Source organism: Canis aureus, chromosome 23, assembly GCF_053574225.1.
Source record: "Canis aureus isolate CA01 chromosome 23, VMU_Caureus_v.1.0, whole genome shotgun sequence".
Lineage (NCBI taxonomy): Eukaryota > Metazoa > Chordata > Mammalia > Carnivora > Canidae > Canis > Canis aureus.
In genome coordinates this window covers 36,565,243-36,579,373 of record NC_135633.1, presented here as the reverse complement: position 1 = coordinate 36,579,373, position 14,131 = coordinate 36,565,243, and the positions used below count along the sequence as shown (strand labels likewise).

The 14,131-nt window shown below is 37.4% G+C and overlaps 1 protein-coding gene and 1 long non-coding RNA gene across 35 annotated transcripts in view; one reads left to right on the top strand and one right to left on the bottom strand.

Annotated features, from left to right (window-relative positions):
• DLG2 (discs large MAGUK scaffold protein 2) overlaps nucleotides 1–14,131 on the top strand; it is a 1,979,996-nt gene that overhangs the window by 1,251,257 nt on the left and 714,608 nt on the right. For all 30 annotated transcript variants that reach the window (XM_077867259.1, XM_077867261.1, XM_077867262.1 and 27 more), the window contains one exon: nucleotides 10,281–10,334. In XM_077867259.1, the coding sequence (XP_077723385.1) occupies nucleotides 10,281–10,334 (54 nt within the window). The remainder of the gene's footprint in view (nucleotides 1–10,280; nucleotides 10,335–14,131) is intronic.
• The window catches only part of LOC144294996 (uncharacterized), a 118,457-nt gene that overhangs the window by 51,401 nt on the left and 52,925 nt on the right, over nucleotides 1–14,131 (bottom strand). For 3 of the 5 annotated variants that reach the window (XR_013362341.1, XR_013362337.1, XR_013362338.1), the window contains exons 3-5: nucleotides 11,715–11,817; nucleotides 9,984–10,015; nucleotides 3,207–3,304 (exon numbers count right to left, since the gene is read on the bottom strand). This is a non-coding gene — a long non-coding RNA (uncharacterized LOC144294996). The remainder of the gene's footprint in view (nucleotides 1–3,206; nucleotides 3,305–9,983; nucleotides 10,016–11,714; nucleotides 11,818–14,131) is intronic. The other 2 variants (XR_013362339.1, XR_013362340.1) reach the window with 2 other exon arrangements.

The following is a 14,131-nucleotide window of genomic DNA, read 5'->3' as shown; positions in this document are numbered from 1 at the left end:
TTTTTGAAATTTCAAATGAATGTTTAGTTTTGGGTGAATCTTTTGATACAGGCCTTCACACTCATCTGAAAAATTTAGCAAGTTCTTAAGATCCCATTTTGCTTTATTTGTGATTTTTGAGTCTTTAGCTTTTCATTAAATCATATGCTTCCTTCTGCCTTTCCAACTTCTGAAATGTACAGCTGGATGTAAGTTAGAGCATGGAACAATTTCAGAACTACTTTCCTCACTTTATACGGTGTATTATGCAACAAATATATGGATTTGGAGTCAAGAGTGACCTTTGGGGAAAACTGGACAGCCAAAAAGAATGAAACTGGACCATTCTTTTACAACATACACAAAAGGATGAAACTGGACCATTCTTTTACAACATACACAAAAACAAATTCAAAATGGATTAAAAACCTATAAAACCATATGAATCCATATAAGACCTATAAAGCCATAAAAATCTGAGAAGAAAATACAGTCATAGCAATTTCCTTCTAGATATGTCTCCAGAGGCAAGGAGGAAAAATAAACTATTCAGACTACATCAAAATAAAACTCTGCTATGCCATGAAAGAAATAATCAACAAAACTAAAAGGCAACTTACTGGATGGGAGAAAATTCTGCAAATGACATGTCCAAAAAAGGGCTAGTATCCAAAATATGTAAAGAACTGATACAACTCAACACCCCCTAAAACAAATAATCCATTTTAAAAATGGGCAGAAGATATGAACAGACATTTCTCAAAAAAAGAAAAAAAACACATCCAGATGGCCAATATACACATGAAAAGATGCTCATCATCATTATCATCAGGGAAATACAACTTAAAACTACAATGAGATATCACCTCACACTTGTCAGAATGGCTAAAATCAAAAACACAAGAAGCAACTGGTGTTGATGAGAACTTGGAGAAAGGAGAACACTCATGCACTGTTGGTAAGAGTGTCAACTGGCACAGCCACTGTGGAAGATAGTATGGGGATTCATCAAAAAGCTAAAAATAGAACTACCTTATGATCCAGGTACTGCACACTACTGGGTATTTACCCAAACTTGGCTCCACTAGTTCTTAATGTAGTGACCTTGGATAAATTGCATTACAGGCCCATTCCTCACTTCCATTATCTGTATAATGAGCATAATTATAGCAGGTAATTCATTAGCTTGTAATAAGAAATAGAAAAGAATAAATATAAACAACCAGCATATGATAGGCATAGAAGAGTCTTTCTGCTTATAACTGTCCTTAGTTTACATGTCATACTTCAGACTAGTATAGTCTGTAGTACAGAATAAGTTCCAGATGCTCCCATCAATGTGGTACAAGAGTAGTCACCAGTGGGCAGGGGGGAGTTACCCCTTTCTACCCATTTTACCTAATCTGTTGCCTTATGGGTTTCTCATGAGTCCTATGTCTTGCTGCTGTGGCTCTAGTTTCAAAGGTTTAAAACCCATTAACAAACATCTTTGAGTACACTGTATAATGGGAGTGTAGCACTAATGGGAGTGTAGATGGGGGAGGCTGGCAAAGAAATAAGAGTCCTGCCCTCAAAACAATTACAGTTTTAGCAAGGAGATAAAAATATCACACATGAATCAGTTAGCCATCAACATGTATAAGAACAGGAAGAAGCAATCATTAAGAATGTCAGAGTTTAGTACTTTCACATAATTTCTTTCCTTTAACACTTATAATTCAGTGTGAACTGAAGTAATACAACTAGTGAATGCTTTAAAATTTGGGGGGAAACGATGGGTAGATAGATTGAGACCTGCAGCCAGGATTAAGGAAACTTTCATGGAAAGTCTAGGGCTTTAGATTGTCCTTGAAGGATGGATAAAATTTGGTTAGGCAGAGAGGAGGGGACCATGATTGATTCATGATATAAAAGAAAGAAGAATGTAAATAGTATCCTATGATAGATATGAGTACGGTGTGTGCTTGGAGTAGTGAGAAACTTGGCTTTATGGAAAGAAAGGAGAGAGAAGAGAGAAATAACACCATTTATTGATCACCCTACTGTGTACAAGACCTTGATCTATGAACTACAGAAGAAACTAGGCCTACCTTAGCCTAGTGAACCAAGTTGACTGCTTGCTTAGAATTCTGGTATCTAAGTGTGAAAATACAACTATACTGCTGAGATTATAGCTCTTTGGTGGCTTAGCAAAAAGGAGCAGATGGTATCCACATGGATCTTTTCAGGAGTAGCACCACATGGAGTGAATCAGTGAATTAAGTATGTATGGTTATATGGCATGGGGCACATTGACTAAACCACTTTTGAGATTTGAGCTAATGACTCCATTTTTTTATGCAATCTCCAGAGAGCATTTGCATAAATAAAACAGGTTTGTAAATGCTCAGTGTGAATCAGTGGAATTTGTGGCAGAAATGGAGAAAAGTAAGGGATTTAGAGTCAAAGGACCTGGGTTTGAATCCCAGCTTTGTTCTTCTCTAGCAGTCTGATATTAGGAAATTCAGTGAATCATTCTACACCTCAGTTTACATATCTATAAACAGAGGAAATTCCACCAGTCCCTCTGGGATCTGTGAGGAGTAAACAAGAAAAGAAGTAAAAGCTTATCATATTTGCCTGGCACACAATGGGTATTTGCTCAATCAATGTTAGTTTCCTTTCCTCTTTCTGTGGAAGTTAAATGAGCTAACATATATAAATGCACTCTATAAATTACAAAGCATGGTATTAGTGATCAGTATAATGCAAGTATCAGTTTGGGTTTCAGTGGTGATCTGAAGTTTTGGTGAGTCATTTATTTTTGCCTTTTATACTAAGTGCGGAGGGGTATGTGTCAGGGGAGCTGGGTGGAAATCCAAAGAGTTCTAATATACAGTAGTTCAAGCAACTTTTATCTCCTATTATAAGTGGGATTAATTCTAGAGAGAAAATAAAGTCTCCTTGGTTCCCCACTTTTTGCAGGCCACCCCATCTTTTCTGTACCCAGGACAGATGTACTTGACGTAGCCTAACTGAGGTCTTTAAGATACCGTCTATTTTCTGCAAAACATTACACTACCTTGTATTTTAAAGGAAGATCAAGCAAGCACGTTAACACTTCAACCCAGAGGGATAATAGACTAATAGCGGGTTTTCAAGGATCAGTGATGGAAGTTGTGTTAACTAGCACAGATTTCTGGAGACCTAAAATTAAAGCAAATGTTTTGCAGTTGTATAGGAGTTACCCATGTAGGAGCCAGACTTCTAGGTTTGACTCTTGGCCCTGTTATCACCAGCTGGATGACCCTGGGCATGTTAGCCTCAGGCTAACTGAGGCAGTTTCCTGTAAAGTAAATATTATTTTTATTATTAAGAGAGTTCAGGCAGGCAGAGATGAATTGAATTCAGGCCAAACATGCATCTGCCATTTTCCCCCCAATGTTCTTTCCTTTTTTCCTAAAGATTTTTGTTTGTTTATTTATTTACTTATCTATTTATTTCAGAGAGAGAAAAGAGCAACTGTGGTGGGAGGGCTAGGGGGAGAGAGGAAGCAGACTCCCTGATGAGTGGGAGTCCTTGTGGGGATACATCCCCAGACTGGGAGATAACAACCTGAGCCAAAACCAAGAATCTGACACTCAACTGACTAAGCCATCCAGGTGCCCCCCTTTTTTCCCAATGTTCTGAGCTAGGCTGATGGTTAGCTAGGTATGTAGGTATCTGTGCATTTCTTTAGGTGTTAGGCAGAGGAGCCAACGACTTTGCTTCCTCTAGAGTTGTTCCCCTGAGACATCTGGCCATAGTCATTAACCTGTAAGTTAACCCTTGCCTAGTTAAGCCTCAGACACTCCTGCTATTGTCACCCACCCTCGTGTTACTGCCTCAGTGCCCTTAGTTGTATACATGTGGGAGGGCAGGGGCTATGTCACTGTAGGGTAAGGGCAAACCAGGGCGCATACCAGAACCACTTGGTGCTACTGTTGGTGATGACTCAGAGCTCTACTGGATCAAACTGCATGCACCTGGTTGGTCTTATAGAGAATATGAAAAGGAGAAAATCCAGGAAAGCAAAAAATAACCACAGTGATAAATAATATAAACTTACATCTGTGGAGTACCACTCTTTTTGCTTCACATGCATTATTTCTCTAGCTACCTTCTTGGGAAATAGGTTAACTGGAAAATAGGGTTGTCCCATTTTTAAGTGGGGGTTTGAAAGAGATTAAGGGACTTGGAAACCCTCTGAGAATTGGTGAATTGAATCTGAGTCAGTACGGTGAGAAATGTTTCTGCAGACAGTGAAAGAGGAACTAGCAACTTGTAGGACAGAAAAACAATTGCATTTTAGCCTGGAAAATTTCAGCAGAGGGAATCAAGGATAAGATGGTGATTATGAGCATGAGATCTGGGGCTAGAAAGACATGGGCTTGAATCCTGGTTGTGGTCCGCTTAGATTTGTGACCTTAGGCAAATGACTTAGATACTTTGAGCCTCCCTTACACTCCTCCTTTTCTTTTCTTCTGTCTTTCAAAATGGGAACAAAAACATCTTCCTTAAAGCATTTTGAGAAGTAATGCATTGATGCATCTTGAGTAGTTACCACAGCCTCTGGAACATAATAGTCATTTAATAAATGACTGAGTCAGGATACTATGAGAAATCAGATAGTGATGATGCTCAGGGGCAATTGCAGGTTCCTGATAAATCCTTCAAGTAGGGGGAGGACCCTGCGAATGCCCAGGATGTGGGGCTCCAACTTGACAGATTGTGATAAAGGAGAAGGAAGAAAGGGTTTTATTTCTAGCAGAGAGCTAGATGTGGGAAGTTGAGACAGAAGTCTCCTCCACCCTAACCACATCACGTTTTTCATTTCCAGAATGGACCAACATAGTGGAGGATTAGGGGGGGAAACCTGAAACAAAATAAAGTTATCCTGAGTTCAATCCTTACCTTACCAATTCAGTACTTAATGTTTAGATATCTCATTTCAGACCTAATGCTAGATATTTCATTTTAGACCCATATTCTATTTCCCTGGTTAGAATTCAAAGATGGTCTGATTGGGGCTCAGCCCAGTGTGTGAATTGTGTGAATTGTTGGTGTGAATTGTGATGCTAGACAGGTAATAATCTTGTAGCAACTGACCTAAGTCAGCTAATATTTACTTTGAAATTTGAAGATCTTTGGCTGTCTCAGTGAAATCACACATATACACAAATGGACTTGTTTAAAAATGTTCAGTAGCTTCCATTTTGTTTCAAGTTGTCATGTCATAGCATAAATGAAAGTCATTTATAGGACCTGTGTTACTTCTTACCTAGTCAGGAGCCTTGTCTTTTGAGACTGAGAAGATAAACCAAGGATACAGTGCCCCCAAAGCAGCTAACATGTTATTATTGCCATATTTTACCTTCTATTGATTTGGCTTGACAGCCCCTTACTCTCAACTTGCATGTCCCAGGTCATTTTAAATCCCTGCACAGTTCTTGACCCCATCAGCATCACTGTTCAGTTCCTGCTGTATTTAGGTCCCTTGACTGTGTGGGTTTCTCTCCTTTCCACTTAGCTTCTTAAAAGTTTAGAGAGAGGCCCTGATTCAGTCTTGTGACCTTCTCACTGGTTAGCTTACACTTGCCGGGTATAAGCTTCCCAGACTGTGATATTTGGCTAACTGGCTATTGTATCTCCCTGCCTATACCTTGTTTGAAGAGGGTTCCTGACTATAGCTGACCTGGTATATATCAGAAGTATTTCTCAAATCTAACACATAACAAATATCAAGTAACCACATCAGTCAGAATCCGTGAACACCTTTGAAAATTTGCATTCATTATGTAGGATTCTTTTTAGTTACATTTTCTTGGTGGTAAGCAGCAGCAGTTTGTCTTTTACTAGCACAATCAAAGTTACTGGTATAATTTAAAGGTATTTGGATATCCCATTAAAGAGAGGAAGGTAGCTGGCATCCATGAATAACTTGATCTAACAACTTAAATTTTTCAGTATTCTTTTTACTTCTGGCTTCTCTACAATTAGCTTTATACTTCCCTCTTACTGTAAACTGGCTTTCTCTATGTAGAAGTGAATGTAATATAAATGCAAACCATTTATGTCTCATAGTTTGGGCCACCTAAGAGATTGATTTTCTTAAATGTTTATAATTTAAAAAATCCTTGACTAGATTTGCATAAAGACAAGCCTTGAAACTTCTGATTTTTTAAAGATTTTTTTCAGGGATACCCGAGTAGCTCAGTGTTTGAGCGTCTGCTTTCAGCTCAGGGTGTGATCCCAGTCTGGGGATTGAGTCCTGCATCAGGCTCCCTGTGAGGATCCTGCTTCTCCCTCTGCCTGTGTCTCTGCCTCTCTCTCTGTGTCTCTCATGAATAAATAAACAAAATCTTAAATATATATATATATATACATATATATATTCATATTTGTTAAAAATCTCTTTACTAGTTAATAGAAATAAGCATACTGAAGTGGGATTCTAGAATCTGCTAAGTTACCAGTTTAATTTAGGCATTCAATTAAACAAAATACCCAATATGGAAGGAGACTGTGTATACATTAGGGCATTATGCATTTGGAGATAAAGCTTAGAGGGAACCATCAAAATAGCCAGGGAATTGGTTTTAAGAATCTGAAACAAAACTTGATCAAACTGGGGATGCCTGAGTGGCTCAGCAGTTGAGTGTCTGCCTTTGGCTCAGGGTGTGATCCTGGTCTGGGGGTCAAGTCCAGCATCAGGCTCCCTGAGAGGATCCTGCTTGTCCCTCTGTCTATGTCTCTGTCTCTTTGTGTGTGTCTCTCATTAATAAATAAATAAAATCTTAAAAAAAAAGTTGATCAAATTGGTATGGACTCACATGATTTCAAAAGTGAGAAAAGAAACAGAAGTCAAGATGAGCCAAGGGGAGATCTGAAATTAACAACTGGTAAGAAGCTGTCATGAGCCATACTTAGAATTCGATTGCATTCTGTCACCACTTGGGATTTTTATTCTCTGCTGATATGTGCCATTGAGTACCATAAAGATTCCAAGAATCTTCTGTGAAAACTGGGGAGGGCTGTGAGGGTCCTGGAGCAGAGAAATGGGAGATCTGATTTCAGAGAGCTGGATGTAGCAGTACAGTGGGATACAGAACAACCATGATATCTCCTTGGTAATCATGCCAGAGATTTGCCAATGTCAGATGTATGTGCTGTATGTGTGTATTCACACATTCCATACCTTCTGTTTGTTCATGCATTTTTAGTGACTTAAATGATGCAGGCATTAATGAGGGCTTCTGGATTTTTTTAGCACCACAAAGAAGCAATGAGTTCTCCAAATAACATAAAATGTACCTCACAACCTCTGTATCCTACAGTTATGACATAAGCATATTTCATAAAAGCTGGATAGTTAAGCAATAGAGACTGGTTAATGAAAGAAAGTGTCAGCAGATATTGGAAAAGTAGTCACAGTCTTCTTGGTAACAGTGGATTTTGGAGTTATCCTAGAAATGCTCTCCCAAGCTTACAAAGAGGTATTACTTTCCTTTATACTCTCACCTATACTTTGTAGCTAGATTTTGTCAATAATTCCTAAGTATTTACTGAGCTCCTTTGGTGCACCCAAGAGCTATGAAGAATTCTAGGAAAATATACAATCCTTGTCATTTTTTAAACATAGAGTCTGATTAGAAGAACCAATCAATATGAAACAGAAAATAGTAACATAAATAGATGAAAGTGATAAATGGCATCATATAACAAGCAGCTTATGTACAAAATTTATTCCTAGAGCACATTAATGTAATCTATAAAAGGAAAAGCAAAAGTAAGATGGGTTGAATAAAATCAATGTATAGTTACTGATCAAACTGTACTAGATAATAGGGGAAAATACAACTATTGGGTGCGATACTTGGAAAGCTTTCAGTCTGGTCAAGAAGATGAGACACAAACATTTTGGATCATCCTGGGAACCAGTTAGAAAGCATAGAAGAAAAGAGTCAAAACTAAAAAACAGACTGGGACAATACCAATAAACAGTCAGGCATCACCAGATTCCTTCAGTGTCTGATATGCAAGACCTAAGGCGTTTTGCCTCCAGAGTGGTCTCTGGTTTGTCTGAGCCTCATATGCTGTCTAACTAGAGATCTTCAATAATTGCAGGACTCTTGCAATGAGACACCTGGCTACTGAGATCACAGAGCAGCTTATTGTGGAAAAAATGGGTTTTGAGGTCAGAAAGGCCAGTGTTAAATCTAAACTCTCATTTTCCCTGAGCTTCCATTTTCTCATCTATGATGTGGGCATAGTGAAAATAATGCTTCATCAATATGGTTTTATGGAAATTAGATGAGAATATATGTGTGTATTCTTATACATGGGCAAACAATATGTATATAATAAGTAATATTTCGGGATCCCTGGGCGGCGCAGCGGTTTAGCGCCTGTCTTTGGCCCAGGGCGCGATCCTGGAGACCCGGGATCGAATCCCACGTCAGGCTCCCGGTGCATGGAGCCTGCTTCTCCCTCTGCCTGTGTCTCTGCCTCTCTCTCTCTCTGTGACTATCATAAATAAATAAAAAAAAAAGATAAGTAATATTTCACATGGTCTAATCTTTTCTTTAGTGCTCAGTTAACATCGCATTGAAATCCCGGGGGTATTAACAGTTCACAAACCATTCAGTAATATATTCTTAAAGTGGCCCATCCTTAGGGATACTAAGAATAATATTTAGCATTGATTCTGAAATCTAAGTTTACAAGGCATGTTCAAATATGTCACCTCATTTATTCTTCAAACATCTCTTTCTATTCCCATTCTACAGAGAAGGAAAATGAGGCAAAGGTGATTCATGTAATTGCCCTCAGATCACACCACTAGGAAGTTGCTCAGCCCCCAAAACATAAAGTCAGGACGTTACCAAACCAAAGTCGAACCCAGGTTTTCTGACATCAAACCTCATGTTCCTTTCCCTACACCACATACCTCTATACAAGTACTGTGTGTGTGTGTGTGTATGTTTTGGGGTTTGTTTGTTTTTTTCTTTTTTTGGTGGGATCCGGTGGAAACTGTCTTTCTCCAAAGCCTCTATTCACCCTAAGGTATTTGCTTTTAGGAATTAACAAATAAACTGTGAACATCTAGCTGACCCACTATGTAGATATGAAGACCAGGATCATGCTCTTGATGCCGTGTGTTATGTTAAAACATGGAATTTTGTTTTGTAAAATCTGCTGGATTGCTGTTTGTTTTATAATTTGATTAGGATTCCATAGGCAGATTGACATTAAAAAGCTGTTAACTCTGTTGTTAACTCCAGAGGGCACAGCTAATGAAATGTTCCAAAAGTTGAGCACTTGCCAAAACCACTGTGTCTTATAGGACAGCTTTCGATTAATCATGATGAGAGTATTTCCCCTATCTAAATGAAATCTGCAATTTTGGGAAAGAGATGAAAGATCCTGCAGGGGATGAAGGAAAAGATGCTATGAAAATTCTAGAAACTAGAAAAAAAAAAAAAAAGAGATAGGTCTACTCAATATTCATGAAGTCAGATTGGTTGATGCAAATAGAGATTGCAATCTCTTATTTCTAATGACTTGGCTTCTAGCACTTCTATACCAGTTTTCCACAGTTTCCTACTTAACTTTAAAAGGAATGACTACAGTTTGTACATTTTTTTAAAAAAAGATAGTTTAGCATACCCAATATGATTTTATACCATCTTTTACAAATTTTTAATTTCCTATCTAAGGATTTCTAAGGTACGTGATGAGAAATGCATAAATCACAAAAGATAGGAAAAAGAATGCATAATAGGTAAGCACATATAAGATATCAATGAGCGAAACTTTCTATTTTCAACATATTCTCAAAAGGCAGTTTAAAGAGAAGGATTATCAATACTAGTTTAGGTTTAAGTTTGCTTCCATGAGAGAGAAAATAAATGGATTTTGTACAGCCATTTTATTAAGGAATTCTATACATTTTAACTGTCACCCAACTTATTAGAAATTCTTACCTCATACACACAGCTCAAATCCTCACCTCCTACTGTTGGGTAGAATTTAAGAGAAAATGAGTACAATTCAACTGCTTACTTCATTTCATTACGTAGTAAATGTAGCAAACATATTTGAAGGAGGTGGTTGCAGCGAGCTCCAAGATATTTCGTTTATCCCTCAAAATCCTGACACAGCGCCTTTACAGGTCCTCAAGAAATACCATTGAACCATTGAAATGTTAAATACATTTAACAGATCTTATCTCAGAATAGACTACTTGTTACTTATTTTTTTTTTCTGTTTCTCTTTTTTAGGCCAGCCCTGCTCCTATAATTGTCAACACAGATACTTTGGACACGATTCCTTATGTAAGTAGCATTTTTATTAAGACTTTCTTTAAAAATTATGTTAGAACTTAATCAGCTAAATTTAAAGTTCAATACATATTCAGTTTAACCCAATCCAGATAATCTTACGAAATATGTAAAATGAGTTTTGTGAGTTTTGTTTTGATATTTGCTAAATCTTGGCTTAGTCATGCAAATAGTTTCTCTTTCATCCATTGTTTTGTAAAGCCCAAGGGCACATCCTGAGAAAACAAACAAGCCGACTCTGTTCAAATAATGTTTCCTAAAAAGATATTGAAATTTCCTGAAAATATATTGAATTGCTTGTGGAAGAAATGGATAAACTTCTTTGGGTTTCTTATTAAGGAATATTCAAATCACTTTCACAAGTAAGCTATCAATAAACATTTGGTGGATTTTGCTGGACTTCTAACAAGAGTTATAACAGATTTTTATAAGGGGTAGTTTACTTATATATAATGAAATGTGTGGTTTTATGAAAGCCTAGAGCATGAGATAGATATCTAGGCTCAGGCAGCTCAGTAAAGCCTGGGATTCTGTACCTGAAATACAGCCACCCTTATGGTCAAAATTCTCGACAACAAAGTTCACCTGGGCAGGGGAGATTCGAGTGGCAATGGCCACAATGTCGATGGGTGGTTGACATTATGGAGGCCCAACAAGGCTCTATGAGTGGCCCTAGGTAAAGGATAGAAAATAGTGATTTGGGAAGATGGGACAGACACAGGTGTATGCAGATAGAATTTGAAGCAGGAGAACTGCAGGGATAATGAATAAGAACAAACAGATTCCTGGTCTTTGATTAAATGAATAAACTTGTGAATCACTTAAAAGAATACTGACACAAAGTAAATGTTTGGTAAGTATCAGCTATTCTGAATCTTAGATACCTTAACTCAAATGCCTACAAGGACCTAGTAACTCACAGAAACAAATGGAACAGGAGTCATGGGGACAATAGGGAATAGAGAGCACATGGCCTACCAAAGGGGGCAGCTCCACTTGGCTCCAGTGGATTGCTACCAATGGGAAATTAGGGACCAAGTCCTGCCAGATCATCTAATTTTTCCAGAGAAATTGGAAATCTGAATTTTTATGTAAAAGTTTGGATTTTTTAAATATAGGCAACTGATTTTCCAGAGTTCATGCACCATATGCCAAACAATGTGTGTCCAGTCCAGAGGCTGTCTTTTGGGAGGCGTCTGCCTCAGAGGAACTGGAGATCCTGAGCAGATCCTCTAAGCTAGGACTCACCCACAGGGGAGCAGAATGCTAGAACTGGAATAGAAGGTTGGGTCTTGATTACAGGAACAAGTGACTAAAACTGGGACACAAGGTCAGGACAAGAATAACAGCAAGCTTGACTTGATGCTGACTCACCTGAACTACTGAGCTAGGTCTTCTTAAATCCTTCTGAACAAGTCGTTTAGGGTCAGACAAGAAATGGGGTTAAAAGCTCACTGGGAGAAATCAGTGGCCCCAGCTGTGAAAAGAAGAGGCCTCCATTAGAAAGAAGCAAAGCAATGCATTAAAGACACATAGCATCCACTATTCTGTCTCTCACTCTTCCTATCTTCATTTGTCAAGCATTATTATTATTGGGATTACTGTACACCTGAAACTAAGCACTTAACAAATATTAACTTAAGCCTTAGAACAACCCTATAAGATAGGTTCTATTAATTTCTCTATATTACAGATAAGAAAACTGAGTCATAAAGAATTAACCTTTTCAAGGTTGCACAGTTCGAAGGAGAGCCAAGAATGAATGTAGATAGCCTGGCTAAAGAGTTTGAGATCTTACTTCACTCCTATCAGGAAGCTGCTTATATTTCTTCCTTCCCTCCCTTGTTTTCGGCCTCTCAGCTTAGGGAAAATAAGTATGCTTTCTCCTCTGCTACATGTGACTTTGGGTGGAAGACAGCTTGTCATAGAAGCTCCAATACCTCTGGCGCAAGGAACCATGTATTCTAAGGAATTCTGTGTTTTCACTCTAGTAAATTTGTATTCTATATCCATTGGCAAAAGCAGATAGATGAGCAGTGCTTTGAAGTAGACATGGAACACAGAGTCTTGATTTTGTAAGTAGGACTGCTTTCTTGTGGTAGATCTGTATTATTTCAAAGCGTTCTGTTAGGATTCTCGTGCCTTAACTACCAGATGCCTTCATGTACAAATAATCTACCAATAGAATCTAAGGATTTTCTGCAGACATGCTTAATTGATAACCCAACTAAATAGCTAGTAAAATCAGCCACATATAAGTTAATAAAATCACTTTCTATTCCCTAAATATCAACTTTGTATGTGACTTTGAGTTCTTTTTTTTAATCTTCAATTTTTTTGTGCTTAATGAAAAACCTCTTTGAGCTTCCTTAAAAGTAGGATCTTTAGAGAAGTTTTCTGAGTAGCTTGGTATGGTAAAAATGTCCCAAAGTGTCTCATGGCAATGTTTTCTTCAGCAACTCATTTAATTTTTCTGGATCTAAATTAATCTTTAATACAGGAATTATAATACCTACCTCAGAGATGATTGTAGGGATGAAATGAAATTATGTATGTGAAATTATGCTTTGTTAACTTCTGGTTCATAGTGTTTATTTATAATTTTAACTAAATAATAAATACTTATGAAGTAACACATGCTAGAACCTGGAAAATGGTAAATATGACTGTATTACCCAAATATGAATACATCATCTATTGAAAATGGGAGAATTAGCATGTAGCCATTAATGTAGATATACTTTGAGTCTTGGCGTGGGCCCAACTCTCCTCTTTGTTTCTGACTTACTGGGTAACCTTGAACAAATCACTGTTCTGTTTGCAGTCTATTTTCTCATTCCTCAGTGTTCTATACTTTGTTTTCCTCTTTTCTTTTTCATGTTCTAGTTGTTCGTATAATTTCAGGTCTATTTAATGAAAAACGATCTCAGAGCTCCCAGAGGATTTCACTCATATTGTATAAGAATATTTCTTTCTTTAAAAATATTACCTAAATGACAAATTTTTACATTATTATATTTATGACAAATAATTTCATTACAAGTAAATGTATTAATTTTGCTAATTAGCAAATTTGATTCTAGAAATATATTGTCCTCATGGAAACAATTCTTTTGCATGCATGCAAATAGCAATTGAATAACTAGAGGAAATCTGTGGCCAAAGGAAATTTTTAAGTGTTTAATAAACACATAAAAAATTTTTAAAGAGATTTCTGCCCTTTTTATTTTAGGACAGTAAGTTAAGGGTTATTAGAGCTCGTAGAGGGTCTGCTGTTAACAAAGAGGGGGTCACTGAGGTTCTTATGTAAAAATGCTTCAAATAAATTCACTCTTGCATGATGTCATGATGTAATAAGGTTGAATAAGACCTTACATATGGTATAGTCCCACCTCTCCTGCAAAGCAGAAGTCCCTAAGTGAAGATTAAAATCATTCAAGAAAAAGCAAAGAAAGTAGAAGCAAATTATCATTTCAACACTCTGTAGTTTACATTTTTCACTCAGTATTCTTTTTATTCCCCATTGTATGTTAAATATTGTCTTATGACAGCTGCTGAAAATTCTGTGTTGTTAAAGAATTCAGACTGAATGGATCCTGCATATGATCTGTCCACATCCCTAAAGGCTTAGTGAAAAGGTAACACGTTACCCTCTTGGTACTCTGCAGTCAACTGATGTGGGAGCCTCTTCTCCTAACATACTTCTAGCCTTCAGCAGACCTGTCAGAGTCCTATATTGAACTCCATCAAAAAAAAAAAATTATCTCTACTCTAGAAAAATAAAATTAACC